The 23,496-nt window shown below is 37.5% G+C and overlaps 1 protein-coding gene across 1 annotated transcript in view; it reads left to right on the top strand.

Moving 5' to 3' along the window:
- LOC129244578 (Bardet-Biedl syndrome 4 protein homolog) overlaps positions 1–23,496 on the top strand; it is a 71,644-nt gene that overhangs the window by 19,327 nt on the left and 28,821 nt on the right. Inside the window, exons 6-7 of the mRNA XM_054882290.1 lie at positions 4,807–4,935; positions 15,416–15,500. Of these exons, the coding sequence (XP_054738265.1) occupies positions 4,807–4,935; positions 15,416–15,500 (214 nt within the window). The remainder of the gene's footprint in view (positions 1–4,806; positions 4,936–15,415; positions 15,501–23,496) is intronic.

Raw genomic sequence — 23,496 nt, 5'->3', positions numbered from 1 at the left:
ATAGAATCTAGAGTCGGATCAGCGTCTCTCTAAATCAGCCAATTTATATATTTCCTTTAAAATTGCCGAATACTGTTAGTGTTTTTCTGGCAGAAGTCTTGGTGATTCTGCAGGCATGTCGAATGTTTAGAGAAGGCGGGACTGAAGGCGATAATAACATTTCTTCCGATAGTCAAGTTGCGATCAAGGTACTGACGATGCCGATCCAAACTGGTCAACTCCTGTAAGGAGGAGATCAAATTTCTTGGGTGTGCAGGTAAAGTTTCTCTGATCCTGGTTCCAGGACATAGGAACACAGAGAAAATAATATTGCTGATGAGCTTACCAGGAAGAGGACAACTGAATTGGGCTCAGAAATCTCTTACTCTGACATCGGCATCCCTTTGAATTGTGCAACTTATCTCTCGGAAAAGTTCAGAACAAATGAAGCTCCATTTCTTCGATAGATGCTTCAATGCAATAGACGCAGAACGCAGAAAGTCCTGGGAACGCCACGCCATTCAATTTCCAAACTCGTAGCTGTGTTTACCGGTCACTGGATAATCGGCGGTAATGCTAGGGTTACCATTTAATCCCCATTACAGAAGCTGAGGGGACCTTTCAGAGAAGAAAACTTTTGAGCACTTTCTCGGAAAATGTCCGGGCTTTAAATTGTTTGATCGATACTTTACAGCCATCTACCGAGAAACTAATGGATTACTTCTTCCCCAAACTAATATTTTCCGACAGACGGATGTCGGTAAAAAAAAGATACATTGCATAAATCCTTGCATAGGTTTGACCCACACTTATCTTCCAGTGCCTAGCTATGAGTTCATGCAACACCTGCTTTAGAGAGAGTATTTAAGTGATGAAAATGAGTATAGAAAACTTCAACCCTGCAGGCTAATCTTAAATATTTTTTAAGTCTAATAAGTAGACCAATAAGCAGACCAATTTTTTCAGCTATTTCGATAGCTATTTCATGAATTTAAATTTTATTGCTATTTTTATTGTAAGTTAAGCCAATTATACCACGAATGCCATTACAATTTCAGTCAACGTACTTATCTGCGCACTTGAAAGTGCCGTTAGTTGTCCACAGTTGTAAGAGGAAGCGGAAATTCCTCTACAAATTTAATAATAAAATTGGCAATTCAACCGCAAAACACACACACACATATCACGAGATATATCTAACTGTTTATACTTTTGGCCAAGACTGCGACTGCCAAATCTGTGCATTTTAGTACTTATTTTGTATTACTACTGCGTACCGCATGCTGACTTTACAGTTCTTAACTCAAATATGTATATCCACTCACACGTATCGGCCATGTAAACATATACATACTCACATATATATATGTATGTATACAAAGTAGACCACTTCACTTAAAACTTTGTTTCTAAAGTTTTATTCTGTTGTTGATTAGTATTTGGCAAAGCTGACTTCTTTCCTTTTCCAGTGGGTAGTTGCCTCTAACCTACAGTCAAACCTACTAGTTCTGAACCAACTTCGTGCGAAATAATTCGGCGTTTGAGCGATTAATACAAGTAAGAAGTGTACGAAAAAAAATTCTGAAAAAAATTTCATCATTTTGAGATTTAGTCAATGTTGAACGTTATAGTTTAGATTTTTTTGATGGGAATTATCGGTTCTTTTTATGAATTTTTTATAGAGTTTTTAGATCAAAACATTTTTAGAATAAAATATATCAAAAAAGTTATTTGGCGAAAAAAATAGTTTTTTGTTGACAATTTTTGGAATTTGTTTTAACCATATTTGAAAAATTTCGCCTTATCGTTGAAAGTGTTTTTGAAAAATTAAAAAAAAAATGTTAAAATTAAAAAAAATAAGCTAATTTTTGCTCAAATAATTTTTTTTAAGTATATTTTTTAAAAGAAAAGTCAAATTTCTAAATTTTAAAGGCTCTTTTTTATAAATTTCTTAGAGAGTTTTTAGAATAAAATATATAAAAAAATTATTTTTGGAACAATTATTTGTTGTAAATTTTTGGATTTTTTTAAGTCATATTTGCATAATTCCCCCTTATTGTTGTGTGTGTGTTTTTAAAAAGTGTTTTTAAAAAATTTCTAAAAATTAAAAAAAAAAAAATTTTTGCTCGAATAATTTTTCTTAAGTATATTTTTAAAAAGAAGTGAACAGTTATTCAAAGTTAATTATCTTTTGCTCTTTTTATCAACTTTTTCTTAAATTTTTAGAACTAAATATTGAAAGGAAAAAATATTTGGGGGGAAAAAAATATTTTTTTTGACGATTTTTAGAATTTTTTTGTCATATTTGAAAAATACCCCAATTTATTTCTTAACGTTTTTAAAAAATGATAAAAAAAATTCTAAAAATTAAAAATTAGAAAATTTCTAAAAATTAAAATTAAATTAAAAATTATTAAAAATAAATATAAAAAATTTGTAAATTCTTAAAATAACCGAAGAGTTATTTGAAGTGAAATATCTCCGGTTCTTTTTATCAATTTTTTTCCTAAGTTCTTAGAATAACAAATACTTAAAAACAAATTATTTAAGGGAAACAAATGAAGTGAAATATCTTCGGTTCTTTTCATCAACTTTTGCGAAACACTTTTTTTTGTCAAATTTTAAAAACTCCTCTCTCTGATTTTTTCTTGTTGCTGAAAGTTTTTGAAAAATGAATATAAAAAATATTTTATCTTAAATAAGTTTTGTTTTTTTTAAAAAAATTTATTCTAAAAAATTTAAACAAGAAATTAACAAAATTGTTTAAAGAAACCAGGAGTTATTTGAAGGGAAATTTCTTCGATTTTCTTATACATTTTTTTTTTTAGTTTTAAGAATAAGAAAAATTATTTCAGAAAAAACAAATATCTTTCTTTACACTTTTTGGGCAAGCATATTTGCCATATTTGAAGAATATCTTCTTCGGCTTTTTTCTTATTGTTGAACATGTTTTTGGAAAATGTCAAAAAGAATTACGAAAATTTTTTAATACAAAAATTATATTTTTTCTCAAATAATTTTGTTTTAGAATAAATGTTGAAATGAATAATATATAACAAATCTGGCATCACCCATATTACTCAGACTTAATGTCATTTATGTCAATTCATTGAATACACAATTTTTTCACTTCCTGTGTGTTCGAATAAAGAAGAACACGTTCCAACAAGACTCTGCAATATTTTTAATAATAAATATACATAATTTGTTTTTTGAATGAATATAGATACATAAAAAAAAATAAAAAAAAAAAAAAATTTTTTTGACAATTTTTAACAAGGTGTTTTTTGTCATATTTGAAAAATTTTCCATTCTTAAAAAAAATTTTCAACAAAAAAATGTTATTTTTTTCTCAAATAATTTTGTTTTGGAATATCTATACATATATAATTATTTTTAGAATGAATATACATACAAAAAAAAAAAAATTAAGAAAAAAAAATATTTTTTGCTGACTATTTTTGACAAAGTAATTTTTTTCCCATATTTGAAAAATTTACCAAAATTTCTAAAAATTTTCAACAAAAAATGTTATTTTTTCTCAAATAATTTTGTTTTAGAATACATATATGTTTATACATATGTTTTTATAGAATGAATATTCATAAAAAAATATTAAAAAAAATACTTTTTGTTGACAATTTTTGCCAAAGTAATTTTTTTTGTCATATTTGAAAAATTCTCCATTCTTAAAAAAAATTTCTAAAAATTTTTATTACAAAAATGTTATGTTTTTCTCAAATAATTTTGTTTTAGGATGAATAACATAAAAAATGATTTGAGAAAAAAAAATTTTTTTTTGTTGAAAATTTTTCCGAAAGTACTTTTTTTTGTCGTATATGAAAATTATTCCCATCAGCTCTTTTCTTATTGTTGAAAGTGTATTTGGAAAATGTGAAATAAATTACGAACATTTTACAACAACAAAATTTATTTTTTTCCAAAATAATTTTTTCTTAGAATGAAAACATATATGATACTCGTATAAACATTTTTTCAGAATGAATATACATAAAACAATATTTAAGAAAAAAAATATTTTTTGTTGACAATTTTTGACAACACAATTTTTTTGTCATATTATATTTGAAAAATTTTCCATCAACATTTTTTTTATTGTCAAAAAAATGTCTAAAAATTTTCAACAAATTTTTTTTATTTCTTCTAAATTGAGTGTTTTTAAGTATATTTTATTTTAAAAAATTAAAACAAGAAATGTATGAGTTTGTTAAAAAGAAACGTAGATATTTCACTTCAAAATTATCTATCATAATTTACAAAATTTAATAAATTTCGAGGGTATTAAAATAACAAAATTTAAAAAAAGCCAGTTGAATGGCTCCATAATCATTTATATTCGGTAATTCTCCATTTTTATTTGAGACATTCTTATTTACTATAGAGAACAATTTTTTACATAAACCTATAATTGGTCACCTGGCAACTGGTACAATGCGAGTCACTATCGAACTAGTATGACTTCTCCCATCAAATGCAAGCTTATGAACTAGAATTTATGCATGACTTCTCACTGCAGGATATGTTAAATACTTGCACACATATACACATATATACAAAACACAAATATACATATATTTGGTATACCCACATTTGTGTACGCACGTGCCTTTTGCCACTTTTTGTTTCTTTGTGAACTTTTGACTTGTTTAAACCAAATATGGGAAGAATGCAGTTTTTGCGTGCGGAACGTGAAGAAATACACATATATATACATATACGTAAATATGTATGCATGAATTGTAATTCAAGTTATTTCCTGTTTTCTTCCAACACACTTTTTATTGTCATATTGGCGCTACGTCATAGTCACGCAATGATGTCGATGGAGCCTTGGGAAAATATCAAGAAATCGCTATTACAGAACCGGACATCCCAGAGTTGTGGAATAATATTGGATTGTGTTTCTTCAAACAGAAACAACAGAAGATTATAGCGGTAAGTGAGAAAATACATATATATACAAGTAATGGGTGTTTTGTTGGCATTGTAACTTTTTTTTTTAATTTTATACAAACAGAAAAATATTTGATCCATTCAAAGCTTTATTAAAAGGCATATTTTAAGAGTTTGAGTATTTATAAAGAATTTTCGGTATGTGGCTACCTCAACTGTGTTTTACGCAGGCCATTCACGTTATTTGTAGCATTCGTTGTTGATTGGCTGGTCTTATCTTGATTAGACACCGAAAGGTCATCCGAATCAAGTCATGCTGTGGCCGTCTGTGTGGAATGTGGAAGCCATAAATGGTTGGCACTGATGCGCGGAAGTAAAGGATAGGATGCATTTTTCTTCGTTTAGAAAAATTTTGAACCAAATCTCTTTAAAAGTATCGGCCATATGACTTAACTGGAGGTCAATTGCACCCACAAACTCAAAAGGGAAGTTTGGATGGAGTGTAACATTTGGAAAGAACACTCAGCGAATCTGTTGGATGAAAATGGTACAAATTTTGTGGGCAAGACTTTTGAGAAGAGCTCTCTAGAAATGAAAAAAAAATAATTATGATGGGCGCGTACACTTCTGTTTGGCCGAGTTCCTCCTCCTAATTGGGGCATGCGTCTTAATGTTGTTCCACGAATGGAAGAACCTGCAGTCTTAAGCCGGCTCCGAACGGCAAATGTTTGTTATGAGGAGCTTTTTCATGGTAGAAATAGACTCGGAGGTTTGCCTTTGTCTACCGAGAGGCGACCGCTATTAGAAAAACTTCTTTCCTGATTTTGGTGTTCACGCGCGAAGATTCGAACCTACGAACTCCCGAATGGTAGCCACGCACCAACGTATTCGGCTATTAGTTCCCTATTAAGCTTAAATTTAGGTTTCCGCACTAATACAGTGCCTTTCGGGTGGAAGTAGCAGCTATCACAGAATTGGACTATTAAAGGACTGCTGGTTAGGGTAAGACCCGGTAAGAAGGTAGGTATAATATTTATTATAATAGCCTGGTGTGTTCGTAGTCACTTGGGAAAATGTCTGACTTCTCTTTCAGTCTCATCTGAATGTTTCGCTGTCCAACTTATGAGAAATTATGAGAAACTGTATGGCTCTTGAACTGGCCCAGTTGAGCACCAGTGACATTGTTTTTCTGCATAAAATATGGTGGAGACTGCTGTGGCTATCTGTGGTATGCCCGTTAATGAGTAGTCGGGTAGTCCTCGAATCAGCTCTGTGTGCCGTACTGATTTTCAGGTTGTTAGAGTCAGTGGCGTTTGAGGAAGTCTCCGGATTTAAGCGACTTCTGCTTGTGTTTTTGTTTATCACTTCATTTGCCGAGCAGATCGCCGCATCTCTCAAAGTGCTTAGGAAATGGTAAATTTTAAGGGGTACTTTGCACTTATGTGGCATGTCGCATCAATAAACTTTTCCCTGTAAAAGTGACTCTTTACAAGAGCACCCACTTGATATACTCCATTAAGAGCTCATCCCGAAGCTCAAATAATGCATCGACGAGCTCTTTCCTATAAAAGTTACTCATTCCCCAGTTCCGCGAGCCACTCTCCCTAAGCTAAATACGCATCGACGAGCTCTTCCTATAAAATCGACTCATTCCCCAGTTATGCGAGCCACTCTCCCTAAGCTAAACAAGTATCGACGAGCTCTTCCTATAAAAGTTCCGCGAGCCACACGCATCGACGAGCTCTTTCCTATTAAAGTTTTGCGACCCACTCTCCCTAAGCTAAATACGCATCGACGAGCTCTTTCCTATAAAAGTTACTCATTCCCCAGTTCCGCGAGCCACTCTCCCTACGCTAAATACGCATCGACGAGCTCTTCCTATAAAATCGACTCATTCCTCAGTTCCGTGAGCCACTCTCCCTAAGCTAAATACGCATCGACGAGCTCTTCCTATAAAAGTTCCGCGACCCACTCTCCCTAAGCTAAATACGCATCGACGAACTCTTTCCGATAAAGGGACTCATTCCTCAGTTCCGCGACCCACTTTCCCTAAGCTAAATACGCATCGACGAGCTCTTCCTATAAAAGTTCCGCGATTTACTCTGCCTAAGCTAAATACGCATCGACGAGCTCTTCCTATAAAAGTTCCGCGAGCCACTCTCCCTAAACTAAATAAGCATCGACGAGCTCTTTCCTATAAAGGGACTCATTCCCCAGTTCCGCGACCCACTCTACCTAAGCTAAACAAGCATCGACGAGCACTTTACTATAAAAGGACTCATTCTCCAGTTCCGCGAGCCATTCTCCCTAAGCTAAATACGCATCAACAAGCTCTTCCTATAAAAGTTCCGCGATTTACTCTCTCTAAGCTAAATAAGCATCAACGAGCTCTTCCCTATAAAGGGACTCATTCCCCAGTTCCGCGAGCCACTCTCCCTAAGCTAAACGATCCACTGCTATCATTAACCTAGTACTATCCTATTCATGTTATTGACTAAGATTAGTATTGAGGCCCATTTGATTCAGCTAGCATGATGAGGCGGAACCCTTTCAGCAACTGCTCTTCAGCCGTTTTGCTGTATCTTTGCTAAGTCTGAGCAACTGTCAGGATTTCCTATTAGGACGCAGCGTTTTTCCGTCCGCAATCGCCAGTCGTTATCTTTAGCATATCTGATTTGTTCCTGATATTTCCCTCCTCCATAGAAACATAATGTAGCTATTCCTATTTACCTGTCCAAGTGAGCAATGCCCCCGAGCAATTATCTCACCTATCTTAACCTAATCTGATGGCGCTCTAACGCGGACTCGGAATGAACTCCTATAAAATTGTACTAATTCTCTTTACAAGGAAACATAGACTGCTTAGAGTCTCTCCGCTAATTTTCAAGGGTGTAGAGATTCCTTTGAAAGACAATGTTCAATACCTTGGTCTCATATTAGACAGGATACGTACGTGGAAACCTAATGGCGAGAATAGGGTTCAAAAGGTCAACATTGGATTGCTCACATGCAAAAAATAGGTCTAAATCAGATGGGGACTAACAGCTCGTATCTCTTTACATTTCGATAGTTTGGCCTATTTTACTATATGGAATACTTGTGCGCTGGCCATCAACTCAAAAGGAAAGTTGGACTGCTGACCAAGGTCAAAAAACTACGTTTTTGTGCATCACCGCCGCTTTAAGGTCCCCCTCTAATAAAGCGATCGAGGCGCTAGTCAACTTGCCTGCTTTAAATCTGGTAGGAAACATGAGACCGCCGCTTCAGCGCCTAGACTTCATGGTATGGCGCTACGGAAGACCTGGCCACGCTTCTACGATATACTTTATACTATGCGTAGATATAATCAAGAAATCGATTACTCTTTTCCCAAACTCACCTTCGACAGGTTCTTCAAGACTAACATCCCGTCAAGAAGAGAGTAGCAAACTCAAAGACCATGGAGAAGAGGGAAAATAAATTTCTATCCGGATGGATTTAAGCTAGAAAATAAAGTAGGCTATGAAGCTTTTTCGAAAGAATTAGGATACGAATTATCGGTCTGACTTCCGGATATATCAGTCAGAAGTCTTAGCCATTAAGGAGGTATTTGTGTACCTTACGGCCTGTGTGTCAAGAACTACGATAAATATCTTCTCGGGCAGCCAGGCGGCTGTCAAATCAATGGAGACAGTCATACTATGATCAAAGGTTGCTGTCTGTCAGCTCTAAATGATATTAGCACCGTCTTCAAGGTCAACCTTATATGGTTTCTGGAGCATAGTTATATTGAAGGAAATTGCAAGGCCGATGAGCTAGCCAAAAAGGGTACTAATCTACTGTTTACAAATTGAGGAAATATTGGGATTCCTATGGCAACTTGCAAATTAAGAATTAAAAAATTATAATCTCCAGAAGGCCAATAGGTCATGGAGAGAAGAAAATATTGGGTATGAGAATAAGTTGCCGTCCTTTCTTAGCCAAAGTTACGAATTATTTAAACAATTAAATACTACTCGATATTATGTGAAGTATGTGCCAGTAGAAGCTAAAACTTTACTCTATCTTTCAGGCAGCATACGGATTCCTCTGACGAAAAATTCGAGTTCTTTTGAATTGATCCATTCATAGAGCCAGTTTGCGATGCTCTGGTAAGCAGTGAACCGCTCTCCAATAAGGGCAGACTCCATTGATCGGAACAGATGGTAATCCGAAAATGCAATGTCTAGGGAATACGAGGGTGGGGCGGGATTTCCCAATTCAGTCCCTCCAAATATTTCTAGACTGATTTAGCAACGTGTGACCTGGTGTTGTCATGCAACAAAATCAGTTTGTCATGTCTACCGTCCCATCCGGCCGCTTTTCTTTGAAAGCTCGATTCAAACGCATGACCTGCAGTCGGTAACGATCGCCAGTGATGGTTTCAGATGGATTAAGGAGTTTATAATAGATGACACCCTTTTGAGCCCACCAGATGCACAACTTTACCTTTGAAGCATGAATATTTTTTTCGCTGTCGATGGACCTGGTTCACCTGGTAGGCTCCAACTTTTTCGATGCTTAGGGTTATCATAATAGATAAATTTTTCATTGCCAGTGACGATGCGATGCTGAAAACCTTTTCTTTTCTGCCGTTAAAGAAGCATCTCGCACGTCACCAAACCTCTGTCGATATTCCTTTCCTACAATTGATGTGGCAGCAAGTTACCTGCTTTCTGGACTATTCCCATCGCGTGCAAACCTTTACCGACGGTTCATCTGTTAACATCCAACTATTTAGAGACACGTAGACATTTTTGACATAAGATAAAAAAGGATCTTTACGCTTCAAACGAATGTGAACTACTGCGATGGAGACCTCACAAATACACCTTGAAATCATCAGTATGGGCAAAAAGTAAGGTGAATTTATTTGTCAAACTTCGCGGAATTAAAATTTCGCTCTAGTTATTTTTTTCACGAGTTGGCAGCACTGTTAATAACATCTGGACAAACTTTCATGTGAGTGGCATTATCAGTAATATATTTACGCTTGTGTTTACCAAACGACCAATAGTGCATTTTTCGATTTTTACAATGTCTGATTTAATTGAGCAGAGAAGTGCCATCAAATTTTGTTTGCGGAATGAAATTTCGGCTACGGAAACGTTTAGCATGTTGCAGAAGGCATTTGGTGATTCGACCATGTCACAGAAAAATGTTTATAAGTGGTACAAAGACTTCAAAAAGGGTCGAGAACGTGTTGATGACTTGGAGCGCTCCGGACGACCATCGACGTCAACAGATGACCAACACGTCAATAAAGTGAAGGAGTTAGTGCTCAAAAATCGTCGGTTGACTGTTAAATACCTTACTGATATGATCGGAATATCAGAAGGATCTGTGAAAACCATTTTGAAAGACCATTTGGGCCTACGAAAAGTCAAATCTCGTTTGGTACCGAAAACTCTCAACTTCTTGGAAAAAAGTCGTCGCGTTGATGTGTGTGAAACAATGCTTTCAGACTATCAGGACAAACTCAAATGCATCATTACGGGAGATGAGACTTGGATTTATGCTTACGACCCTGAAACAACCGACCAATCAAGCGAATATCGTGCTAAAGGCGAGGCCAGACCGAAAAGAGCACGTCAAAGTCGTTCAAAAATAAAGGTCATGATGACAGTTTTTTTCGATTTTCGTGGTGTGGTGCACTATGAATTCCTTCTACCTGGCCAAACTGTTAATAAGGAATATTATTTGAGCGTTATGCGTCGTTTATGTGAAGCACTTCGTCTAAAAAGACCAGAATTATGGGCCAACAACTCTTGGTTTTTGCATCACGATAATGCACCATCTCACACTGCACTCGTTCTTCGTGACCATTTTGCCAAAATTCCACGCATATCGCTCCGCAACCACCGTATTCGCCTGATTGGGCTCTGTGTGACTTTTGGCTATTCCCAAAACTCAAGAGACCACTCCGGGGAACGCGTTTCGAGTCGATTGAGGAGATAAAAGTTGAATCGAAGAAGGTGATGGCTGATGGCTATACCGGAAATCGACTATTTGGCATGTTTCGGGGATTGGAAAAATCGTTGGCATAAGTGCATTTCATCGACAGGGGATTATTTTTAAGGGGATGAAATTGATTTACAAGAATAAATAAAGATTTTTCATTTTACAACCAAATTCACCTTACTTTTTGCGAACACAAAAATAGTATCAGCAGCGACATCTCTTTTACGAGGGCGGAAACTTACTCCCATTCCCAATAATTGTGTTAGGTAGGGTTGTTTAAGAAAAGGTCAATAGAATTGCCCAACCTCTCAAGAGAGAACATATCGAAGGTCGTGGCATGTGTCACTGGTCATTAGCTGTTAGGTAGGCACTCTTCTAGGCTAGGCGTATTTTTGCGCGAATACTGCAGAAGCTGTGGAGACGATGAAGAAACAGTAGACAACTTTTGTTTGTAATTGTCCAGCTTTAGCTAGGAGTAGAGCAAGGAAAATACCATTTTGACTCTCTTACGGAAGTATCCGGTGTTGGGATAAAATCTGTCCTATGCTTCATCAGAGCGTCTAACTGGTTCCATGAAAAATGAACAGTAAAGTTCCTGTGTTACACAGTCGTATCACACCGGAACCACATGGTCTAAGTGAGTTGGCAACTCTAAGCCGACTGCCACAAAAACCTAAGCTAACCTTAGTCTTTGTAACGTAATTTGCCAGAAATTAACAGAAAATCAAAAACATTTATGGTTTGACAGATATCCCTCTCCAAAGTTCTATACGTTTCAAAAAAATACCCGTTACATTGTCTAAACAAGTGTACGAAATACATAGGATGAAAGTGATTATAAGGGAAGAAGAGAAATAAGTATCAACTACTAAACTGCGTACGTAAATTCCCCACACCCCCTGTATACTCGGAAGCATTTGTATATTTTTACATTTAAATTAATATTAAAATAAAAAGTTTTATTGCGTCGCTTCTACGTAAAATGGATTGGTACAATGTTTTTGTAAAGTTTCCTTGGTGAAATGCCAAAAAGTAATAATAGACGATTGAGTGCAGAATAGAACAAACGGAAGGAAATAAGCAAATTTTTTGAAGTTATGTATTTAAATATTTTATTAAAGTAAGTAGCAATAATATGCGAGCATACAATGCCAAAAGCATTTATTTGAGTTGCATGAAGCAGAAGCTGTGTGAATGTAGAGATTTTACATATTCGTGAAATGAAAACTTCTGAGTGGTTTTCCGTAAACGTTTTTAGTGAGTCACATTCCACGCTGCATATAAAGTGAAGGACTTAATACTCGTACAGCAGCATATTTTCTTATTTCCCAGAAGGTATACAATAATTGAAAAACCTGTTGATGTAGTTGTCAGTCAGAAGTTAAGGTTGTTGATGCCAGAGTTCATATTTATTAATAAATACGAAAAAATTAAATTAGTAGCAGTCATCAAATTAAATAAAGAAATTTATAAAATTTGATTGATTTAATTCATACCTTAATTCATTTAATATATAAAAATAAAAACAGAAATAAATACGAATGCTTCTTGTTTTTGTAGCAACTTACTAAACCCTGTCAGTGCAATGTAGATGACTGGCGGTCTTCGTCTAGTTCATCTAACGCAGAAAACTTGCTGTTTCGACAGTTTGAGTCTAGAGGGAAAGGGGTGTTAGATGAGAGGGTTTTAAGGGGCATGTGAAAAGGTAGTTAGTTTCGTGCGGGGTGCCTTCACATGCTGGTCTTATGTTTAGTACATCGGGGTCAATTCTGGATAAGTAGGTGATTAGCCTGCTACAGTATCCAGAACGCAATTGTGCCTAGGTGGAGGCTCTTGGTGGTGGTTGGGCTCCGATTACAGCATTCGGTGCTCGGGAGCATAAAAAGGTGGTAAGTGTCTCCCGATGAATGTCGTTTATTGACTGTCTAAACACTGTCCGGTCCGGAGTAGTTGAAGAGATGTTTCCTTAAGTGCTTGAGAGGGGGCTCTGTTTCAAGCAGGTGTATAATTGGGTGAAACCTACTTTAACACCCGAGTAGAAACCTTTTGCTGAGCACTTTGTTGTGCTCCTTGACAGGGCGCATCTGTGCCTCATTATGTAGGTGCAGTAAAGCGGGCATCAGGAGTCATCCCGTGGCTGTTCTAAAAGCAGTGTTTGGCATGTTTGGAGCTTTTTCCGCTGTGTATCACTAGTCCGAGGCGACCAAACAGGTGAAGCGTAATTTAGAACCAGCAGGCCAATTGTTTCAAATGTCGCCAGCAACATTTATTTGTCTTTGTCCCAAGTACTGCCGGTAGAGGTTCGGAAAGGAAGAGCAAACTATCGAAGATAACTCCCAAAATTTTGAGGTTGTTTACAGTCGTTATTGGTGTGTCGTCGACTTTAACCTTGAGCTGTAGTTCGAAAGAGGATTGCCGCGGACTTCGTAGGAAAAAGTTGTAGATTCTTTGCAGTAAAAAAGTGTGAAAGGCTGGTGAGGTAATCATTTACTTTGGTGCATAAGTCATCACTGTCATTGCTCGACGCCAATATCGTACAATCGTCAGCGTAGAAGACCAGGGAGACTCCCTCTGGTGCCTGGTGATACTGCGATACACGCCGACGCAAACGTGCAAAGGTCCAAAAATCTTCCGCAGAACCTTTCTCTCAAACACTCTAAGCGATGCTTCATCGGATATTGTCATCGTCCACTCTTCTGCGCCATACGTTAGGACGGGCATGTTGAGAGCCAACGTGAGAAGGCGAAGCATCCCAGGATAGCTGGATTTGGGACCCGCCACTATGCTTTTGCATAGATGAATATTTTTTTCTTCCGCTTACCCTGTCAGAGCTTTAGCGACAGTGGATAAATACGCCACTCTGAGAGCGTACTTACACGTTTCGTGAGAAGCAGTTTACTAGTGGCATACGGCATAGAGCATACCAATGCATTCTTTCCTAGAATGAATCTGTTTTGTCATATCTTGTCTTGCAAGTGCAGCAGCCATGAAGTTTCCATACATTCTCACATGAAATTATATTCAAGAGAGGCGGAGTTAGTTCTGCTTAACCAAATTTTTCAGTTATAGTTGGGCAACTTTTCGTCGACTTCAAAGCAGCATTCGGCAGTACGGAAAGGAGTTACTTGTATGCCGCAATGCTTGAATTTGGTATCCCCGCAAAACTAATACGGCTATGCAAGATGACGTTGGTCAATAGCAGCAGGAAGGATCTCTCCGGGCTGGAAAGGACCTCTCCGAGCTGTTTGATGCCAAACCAGGTTTCAGACAGAATAACTCGCTCTCGTGTGTCTTCTTTAATAGGGAACACCACTGTGATTTAAAAAAAATTTTTTTTTGCATTTTCTTAAAGTAGATATATTCAAAATTATGTAAAAAAAACGTTTACTTAAAATTTTGAAAATTGACGAGTTTATACCCAATACAATAAGTGCAGGTAGTGAGTTACTACGGCCAATGAAAACTTTAAACGTGTTTTCCTTAAAGCTACTTTTCTGAGCACGGTGGCCTCGATTTCTCGAAGACTTATGAACCGATTTACATTCTTTTTTAATTTTTCTACATGTATTGGCTACAGTCGTACATAGCCGTTTTTTAAAATTCCAACAAATAAAATTTTTGCAAGCCTTTCGAAAACAAAAGGAAAAGGGTTAAAACACAAACTCATTTTTCAAACCTCACCACTTTCTCAAAAAAAAAAAATAAAAATAAAAAAATAAACGCCACGTACGCCGATAACTATTGATGTATAGATTAAGAATTGTTTGGTGTTTTGCTTTCAGATGATTTTTCACCGCTGTATCGTGACCATAATAACAATTGAAATTTTTAATATTTTTTAATAAAAGTTTGCGTCGGTATAGTTGAATATATGTTAAATAAATTATAACTTGTCCGATTTTCAAATAATCATCCCTACTTAAAAAAAAAATTCATGAAAATCACTTAATTTTCACGCGTTCACAGTGGTGTTCCCCCTTAACTTGATTTTGAAAAGGATCGTACGAGCCGCAGAACTTAAACGCTGAGGCACAATTTTTTTATAAGAGCGTAGAATTCGAATAGCTAAACAGCCTCCATAGTCGATTAAACCTCAGTCGGGAGCACTCTGTAGTGGTTTGACAACTGGAAAGAGATGCTGAAAGTTTAGGCTTCGGGAAGGGATGCCACCTCTGGCTTTGTTCCTAATAAAGTCACAATACAGGGTGGCACAAAATTAATCCTCCTATCGGAAGTTTCATAATTTTTGCAAATGGCGTCGTCCGTCAATCATATTCGACATTTCTGAACTGGACAGCCGCAGTATACAAGCAGTCAAGCAATAGAGCGCGTAAAGGTTAAAATAAAGATTTCCATCACTCAAACAAATAAAATTGGATGACTAATTTTGTGCCAGCTTGTATGATATATCACAAATTGATTTCATTTGTTTTTTTTTTAATTTTTAATTTTTGAGAACAACCCCTAAACTCCTTTACATAAATGCAATTGTTGCCTCGCATGATTCAAATAATGCCAAATTTTGTATTTCCTTTATTTGCAGGCAATCTCGTCACTGCGTAAATCCATTTGGTTTTCACCGCTTAATTATAATGCCCTCTACAATTTGAGTTTGATTTATATAACTGGTGAGTTTGCCCTTGAAATTAAATTTCCTGTTAAAATCTTCTAATATTATCAACAAAATAATTTCGAATGAATTTGTCTGCAGATAAATATGGCTATATTCATATACATACATACAAACCTATGTATATAAGTACCTGTGGATAGTTGCTAACTTTAGGGTGATGGCTTTTTGAACTAAATTACAATATTAGAAATTAATTTTTTCCGCACGAAAATATCATTTCGTTGATTGTATGTTTAAAACGGTATCTCATAACGGAAGTTATTTCGCATTTATTGCTGGTATTTTAGTAACGCGCAAATTCTTCTTCTGTGCGAAACGAAATATTTATAACAACAAAAGCACTTGCTTTTAATTCAAATGTGCACAATTTAAGTTATTACGTAAAATAATTTATTATAAGCGTTTTTGATCGCTTTAATTCTTTGTGATATTTATATGGCTATTTTAGGTTTAGAAACAAAAAATATGCCGTGCGGAAAAGCTTTGGGCTTTGTCTGTCAGGGACAAGTTTTAGGATGGCCTTACAATGCAAGAGATTTCTTCTAAATTAAAAACCAACAAAACTGTGCCTTGCTGTGTTAAATACACTCTTAATTTCGAATTTTTTTTCTGTTTTTTTGGGACAGTCTAGCAAGTACAACACTCAGACACAATTAAGTTCATTTTACTGCACTCGGGTTCCCCATTTTAATTTTCTTTAAATCTACTCGATCTCCGAAGAAATCTGAGTGGAAAGGAGCCAAGGTGGTCACTTCTTAACACTTGAGTGCCAAAGACCTCAAGCCTGATTCGAGTGAATAAAGGTAGATGCACAGAAAGTCGTCCGCTGTCTTATCCTCCTCTCCACATGCTGGGCAGAGTGCACTGTCTGAGATGCCCACCTTTTCCATGTGCTTTGCCCATAGAAAGTGGCTCGTCATCAGTCCAACCAGCTGCCTACAGTCCCTGCTGCTTAATGACAGGAGGAACTGCGACGGATACCATCAGTTTTGCCCATCTACAGCCTCTCTCAGCCTACCAGGCTCGCTTGTGGCTTAGAGTAACCCGTTTGCTAACCGTGGCTTGATGGCTGCAGAAGGGAGTGGCAGAACGGGCTCCGGACCAAAAAAGTTGACCGTAGAGCCCATTCTGGCTAAAGAGTCAGAGATCTCGTTACCCGCTATACTTACGTGTCCCGGTACCCATATTAGCATCGGGCGATTATGTCTACTGACATAGTTTAACCTGGATTTGCAGTACTCAATTACCCTTGAAGTGGTTGAAGGGCTGTATAAGGGCATGTGCGCAGCTTGGAAGTTACTATCCGTCGTGTCAACAATTTTTGCAAACAGATTCTAGTCTAAAATATGTAAAACGAGTACCTAAACCTAAGTTAACCACACGACATAAAAAGGCCATATTGAGATTTTTTTCCTTAAACTAATCAAAAATGTTTAGCCAGTACTTGGTTGGGTGGTTGGTTTAAGGGTGACCCCGCATCGGAGTGCCACATAGACCGCAAGTTGGGTCCTTTGTGTTGCCCTAGAGCTCATTATTTTATATGATTTCTCCACCTAACCGAGATTTTTATTATAGATTTTGGTCCAAAATATTAATTCGTTTCGAGAATTTTATGAGAGATTCGATTTTCAGGTCCGAGAGTACTGAAAGATTGTCAATTGCTGGAGAGCCTAGAAGAGCGAGTCGACTGCACAGCAAATGCTTGCTCGATACTTCCTCATCTTCGTCCTCGCAGTATCTGCACAGATCGTTTTGAGGAACCCCGAGCCGACGTGCGTGAGTGCCCAAAAGGCAGTGGCCGGTGATAAGAGATATTATATGCCTTAGTTCGTGTTTCGATAGACTTATAAGGGTCTTTGTCTGTTTCAGATTGTAGGATGGCCAGATTTGTCTGGTCGTAACGCAAGTAGTTTCCACTCGCCACCTCCGATCAGCAATGCTGTGAAATTCTCGATCAATGAGCAATTTACATGTTGAGAGCGGAATGTGGATTGTGGGTAAGTTACTAACATTTGATTGCGCAGCTCCAGCTCTTGCGAACTCATCACCTTCGAATCCACTGTGGCCCGGTATCCAGATAACTTGGACAGAAATCTGAACACTTATTTCGTTAAGAGATAAGAGACAGGATCGAACCACATCTGAGTGGGTATAAGAGGAGCTGAGTGCTCGAACGACCGCTTGACTGTCAGTGAAAAAGCGGATATCCTCAAGTGATATTCTCTTTTCTAAGATAGTTTTCGCAGCATACCAGATAGCGCATACTTCCGCTTGGAATACACCACAGTAGTCGGGTAATTTAAATGATAGATTGATGGGAGGGGAATTGGAAAAGATTCCAAATCCCTCTTTGCCGTCTTGTTTTGAACCATCTGTATATATAATCAGAGGGCCATCGATTTCGGTAAGATTTGTCTTCTATTCTTCCCTGGTTGGGAGCGAACAGGAGAATAGCAAGGGTGGTGATGGAAGACTTACATGATAGTCTATGTCGGAAGAGATAACAGTGTTCCTGTTCAGTATGGCCGAATGGCCAAGATACTTTTTCCATTTCGATATGGCATTCATGCGTGTCGCTGCTTTCGCTGCAATCGCTTTGCCAGCCAGATCGATAGGGAACAAGTGAAGCAACGTACTTTCTCCAACATTTTTTGAAAATGGAAGAGAATTTGTTAGCGATAAAAGCCTTAGAAATGCGATTAATATCGATTCTGGACCGTCATAGTCAAAGCAAAAGGTGGTGATATCGAGTAAAAGTAAATTGATTCTTAATTTTGCATTATTTTCACACATTTTTTACTTTGAATTGAATAAAAGTAATTTTTCAAACTAAATTTATGGCCTCTTTAATTGGTTACACTTCGAGTACCGGATTCTGTAATTTAAGTTTTGTGAAATGTGTGCTTATTTCTGGATATTTTTAAAACTTTTATCATCAAAATCAAAAGTTTAAATATTAAAAACATAAATTGTTACCCCCTAAATATAAGAAATTTAGTTGGTCTTATAATTCGTTCGGGTGGTCCGTGTTTCTTAAGGTTTTCACACTGATTCATATGTTCTTCTCTGCGTACCCTGCGCACCAAAATTTTCCGAAATATCATATTTAAAAGTAGATGTTTCGAATTCTGTAGTGATTTCTTTACGAATTATGAAAGATAATACTATGAAGTGGTTGACACGAACTAGCAAACAATTTTTTGTTCGATTTCTTAAGAAAAATTCTTAAAGACTTTTCTAAGAATATACTCTTCAGAAGACCATTTACTTTCTGGTAATAACGCTGTTCTCATAGCCAGTAGGGGTATAGGCCGCTCAATTGACCAAGCAGATAGAAATTCCCTTAGCCTTTATTTGATTGCTATTGACTGGCATCACCGTTCAACTTTCGTAGATTTTCGAATATTTTTTAATATTGTCCAATTCTGTTAAAACAAAAGGCCACCCATTTCTTAAGCGATTTATTTATTTTTTATTTATTTAGCAATGCAAGCTTTAAAAATATGAATTTACTTATAAAAAAAATGCTGTGCACCTTAGTATGTTTTGGTCACATGTGCACTTACGAGTATTTTTTTTTTTGGTATGCGAACCTTGGAGGTGCAATCTTCTAAAGATACACATGAGCCGACTCATACGTGTGCCCGATTCACATGCGGTATTCCCCGGCTCTTTTGAACTGAGTTTCGTAGTGCCTGCGGACTAAACCACCCCATCGCCTCGCTGTTCTGCTTTTCCCCCCTCGGTATTGCCCGTTAAGATATTCCTTCGAGGGGCAGGATAAGTTTATTCACTCATTTATCTGCGTTCATTATCTTCATGTCTCAGCCTTCGCATAATTGTTGAGGCTACGTTACAACCATAGTTCCACGTTTCTTCCACGATTCTAGCATATATTGTACTTGCTAGCAGCTATCATGCTCTCGCCGATATTTGAGCGCCACATGCTTCGTTCCCCATCAAATCTAGAGCACTCCAACAGGGCATGTTCAGGCGTTTCATGTTTTTCTTGGCAGTATAGGCAGAATGGGGAGTCTGTGTGATTGTATTTGCACAAATACTGCCTGAAACAGCCATGCCCAGTTAAAAACTGTGTCAGCATGAAGGTAACGTTTCCATATGTTCTCCGGATCCATTTCGGTATGTCGCGGATCATAGTAAAAGTGGTTATTCCCTTCTCACTATCGTTCCATTTGGCCTGCCAATTTTGCAGAGCGATATCATCGATCCTCTGTAGGGTAGGTTGTTACCTTGGTCCACCCACATCAGGCATCAGTCGCGATAAAGTCGCACAGGATTTTACAGCTTTAGGCCTTGCGTATTCCAGATGCTTTTTAAAATTGAGCTTTCTGTCGATCATTACCCCTAAATATTTTATGGTATCTGTTGACGTTATGTTGTGACTACCAACCTTTATTTGAATGTTTTCATCTTTTCGCCTAGAACTTATGATAACCAGTTCGGTCTTATGGTCTGCTAGTTTTAGCCCAGACGATTGTAACCATTGCTTAATTTTATTGATGGTGTCCTCTACCCTTCGTGAGACCTCTTTTAGCGTTTGCTACATCTACCACAACTAGGTCATCTGCGTACCCAACAATGCTGGCTTGTTCGTGCTGTTCAACGCATAGCATTCCAGCATACATGATATTCCACAGTGCCGGGCCTAATACAGAGCCTTGAGGAACTCCTCCAGTTACCTTATAGCTTTTGGGGCCTACGTCTGTATCATACCATAGGGTTCTGTTATCAAAGTATGAAGCAATTAGCTTTATCAGATAATTCGGCACATTCATACTCCGCAGTGCCATCAGTATTTGGTCCCATTTGGCCATATTAGGCGCATTTTAAACGTCCAGAGTCACGACTGCGCAATATTTTTTGGTTCCTCGTAGCCATATTCTACAAGACCTGTATGTCCTTCTGAGTACTGCTCTAGTCGGTTACAGATTATTGCTTCTAGCACTTTGCCAGCGCTTACGAGCATTGTATGTGTGTATGTGTGTGTGTTTGTTTCATACAAATCTTATTCACTTCACTGCCTAAATTGTACAGATTTCCCCATTATATAATAAAATATTTATTACTGACATCCGTCTCATCGTAATTCATGTCGTCATTGTGCCAATCATTTTAATAAAAAAAACCCAACTCATAATTTCTCCCTCTACGGTGATTTGCTGCGTCCCTATGCCCATTTTCCACTGAATAAGCTTTAGGCCAAGTTCCTGATTGTCACTAACATTAGTCGCCATTTATACACCTTGTCATTACATCATCATAATCACCGTACACCAACGTCAGGGATAATCATTGCCATTGTCAAAATACATCCTGTTCGGTTGCCCACACCTCTGGGCGTTGCGCTTAGGTTAATCCCAATTGATATTGTATTTTGTAGTTTATACACACACATATCCACCTGCATGTAATATCTATTTATGGAGATTCCAATCACAATTTCAATTAATTTGGTAGTGGGACACTTTTTAATGAAAGAATATGTACTGTTATTATTACTGCGGGTATTCTCATATGTATATGGATGTACATACATACTTGCATACATGCGTATGTGTATATGTATTTCTATACAGCCGTACACATCACAGATATGCCCGCTGTCATATTACAAGTAAACCCACCAGTTGGCACTTTTTGCACTTTGCGCATTAACTAATGATGCTGATAAAATTAGGTGGGCATCAAGACATCGTTTGCACTTGAATGATTTCTGCCTAATCATACTCGTACCATTGTGAATTTTTGCTCGCCACTTTTTTCTTTTGCCAATATTTGATATATTTTCGGCACTTTTCCTGATTTCCACATTTTTATCGGTTTTTTGTGTATTCCATTTTTCTGGGACTCGGAAATTGAATTTTCCATTTCAGGGGTCACTGCAAAGTTCATCGAATATTCTTGAAGGCATTTCAAAATGCCAATGACATTATTTCATTGTAGCTGCGGTACGCCATTGAGTTTATTTGTGCCGCTTTGTATGCTGACTTGTGAATGAATTCTCAGCCCAGCTGTGAAAATCTGAAGCAGTGCAAACAATTTATGGTTCATAGCTATTCCGATTTCGTCAATGGCGAACCATTTCGCCACTAATGCTGTACATGGCCGCATCTGTCGTCAAAGTAAGGCGGTCTCAAAACCCATGTTGAAACAAAATTGGGTGATGTGCATCAGTAGAGCGCTGCTTGTTGTGGTTTTATTTATTTGTTTATTTATTTAATCAACAAACAAGAGGCTTACAGACTATTACATATGTAGACACAAATTAAGACCTTATGACAAGAGTCTTACAAGTAACATCTTCAAAGTAAACTTAGAGTAAAAGAAATCAAAGACTAAGGAAGAAGAATAAACATTAAGCTAGCGTCCTTCTAAAAGGAGCATTCATTCCATAAAAAGTTTTAGCGATGCCCACAAAAAACAATTCATTGCAACGGAAAATCCGTGAGGGAGCATTAAAATTAATTCTATTGAGCAGATGCGGACAATCTACTGAGCCCGCACAAATATCGAAGACAAAATACATCGACACGAGAACACGTCTAGACTCTAAGGACATTAGATTTATTAATAAGCAACGAAACCAATAAGACGGAATGGAATCAACGAATTTCATCGAGCGCAAAGCAAAACGCATAAAGTTCGCTGAATAGACTCTAATCTATTGATATAGACTGCATGAAACGGTCTCCTTAAGAATACCGCGTATTCTAACCTGGACCAAACTAAGAACGAGGACAACAGTTTGAGAGTGTAGGGATTAGAAAACGAAGAACTTTTTGTGTAGTTTGTCAATCTGAAGCTTAGTGCAAGGGATAGTAAAATGCTCCCAAGTTACTACATATTTTCTTACTTTTATAAATTTTTTTTTTTTATAATTTTTGCAGCCTATTTTCTGAATTACTGTTACATCGTTCATTATTTTTATTTGTTAGCGTTCGCTTGGAAAGAAAATTATTAGGGAAGTACCTTAGGTTAGGCTAGGTTAAGTTGTTGTAGAGCCCTCAACTCCCCGAGTCGAGAAACTTTTTATTTTCTTGGCAGCGCGCCCGCTTATATCTTGTGATCGGTTCCGCTTAGCCGTTGGTTGGTTCTGAGGATTTTTTTGTGACTGGAGGTTGGTAGTTTTCCTCGCAGCCATGGGTTCTTACTCCGAAACTACGGCCTCATATCTGACCTTGTCCCCTGTATCGCAATCATCTGGTCTGCCGGCCAATTCATTCTTAGCTATCTTAGCCAGCGTGAATTTGGCTCTCAGGTAGCGCGGTCTTTGAGCAGCGACCCAGAGGATTTTTTATTTTTCTTTTTGACATCTTTACCAGAGAGCGCCGGAGAAAAGGATTGCGTTTGTTGAGTGTGCCCAGCATACTCTCAGTTTTTATTGTTTCCGTAGTGTTTTTGTGTTATGTATTCCATTTACATAGATTTTGGCCCTACGAGTATGTACGGAAAGAAATGGTCCGCCGTGACAGAGCCGGCATGCCACGGCAAGGAGCTTCCTACAATCGACCTTACCTGGGCATCGGAGGGGACCGTTAAGGACTGGTTATTTAGGCGCTACCAGTCATGCAGCGCTCGGCACGGGTACCTCAACACCTTAGCTTAAAGTGCTGACAAGGTTATATCGCCTTGACTCGGTCGACAGAGTCTTGTTTTGGCTGGAATCCAAAAGAATATGTATAAGAGCAGATTGAGTCTCTGTTATATTACAATCACTTGTACGTGGGACCAAACCCCAAATGCGGAATGACACACAAGCCCGATAAGCAAATGTAAAATTATGTACTGTTAGGTGCTTGAACGCTCCAATGACGATAGTGTTCCCATCGTTACCAAGCCGCTTCTGTTTCGCTTAGCCTCTTATCGTTGAGTTAACTCATAAATAACAGGTGTGGTTTTTAGTCGTCTCTTACGACAGGCATCCGTTACCTCGGGGAAAAAACTCCCTAACCCGCGGGGGGTAAAGGAAC

This window comes from Anastrepha obliqua, chromosome 4, assembly GCF_027943255.1.
Source record: "Anastrepha obliqua isolate idAnaObli1 chromosome 4, idAnaObli1_1.0, whole genome shotgun sequence".
NCBI lineage: Eukaryota > Metazoa > Arthropoda > Insecta > Diptera > Tephritidae > Anastrepha > Anastrepha obliqua.
Note: the sequence above shows the minus strand (reverse complement) of the source record. Positions and strands in the feature narration are given on the sequence as shown.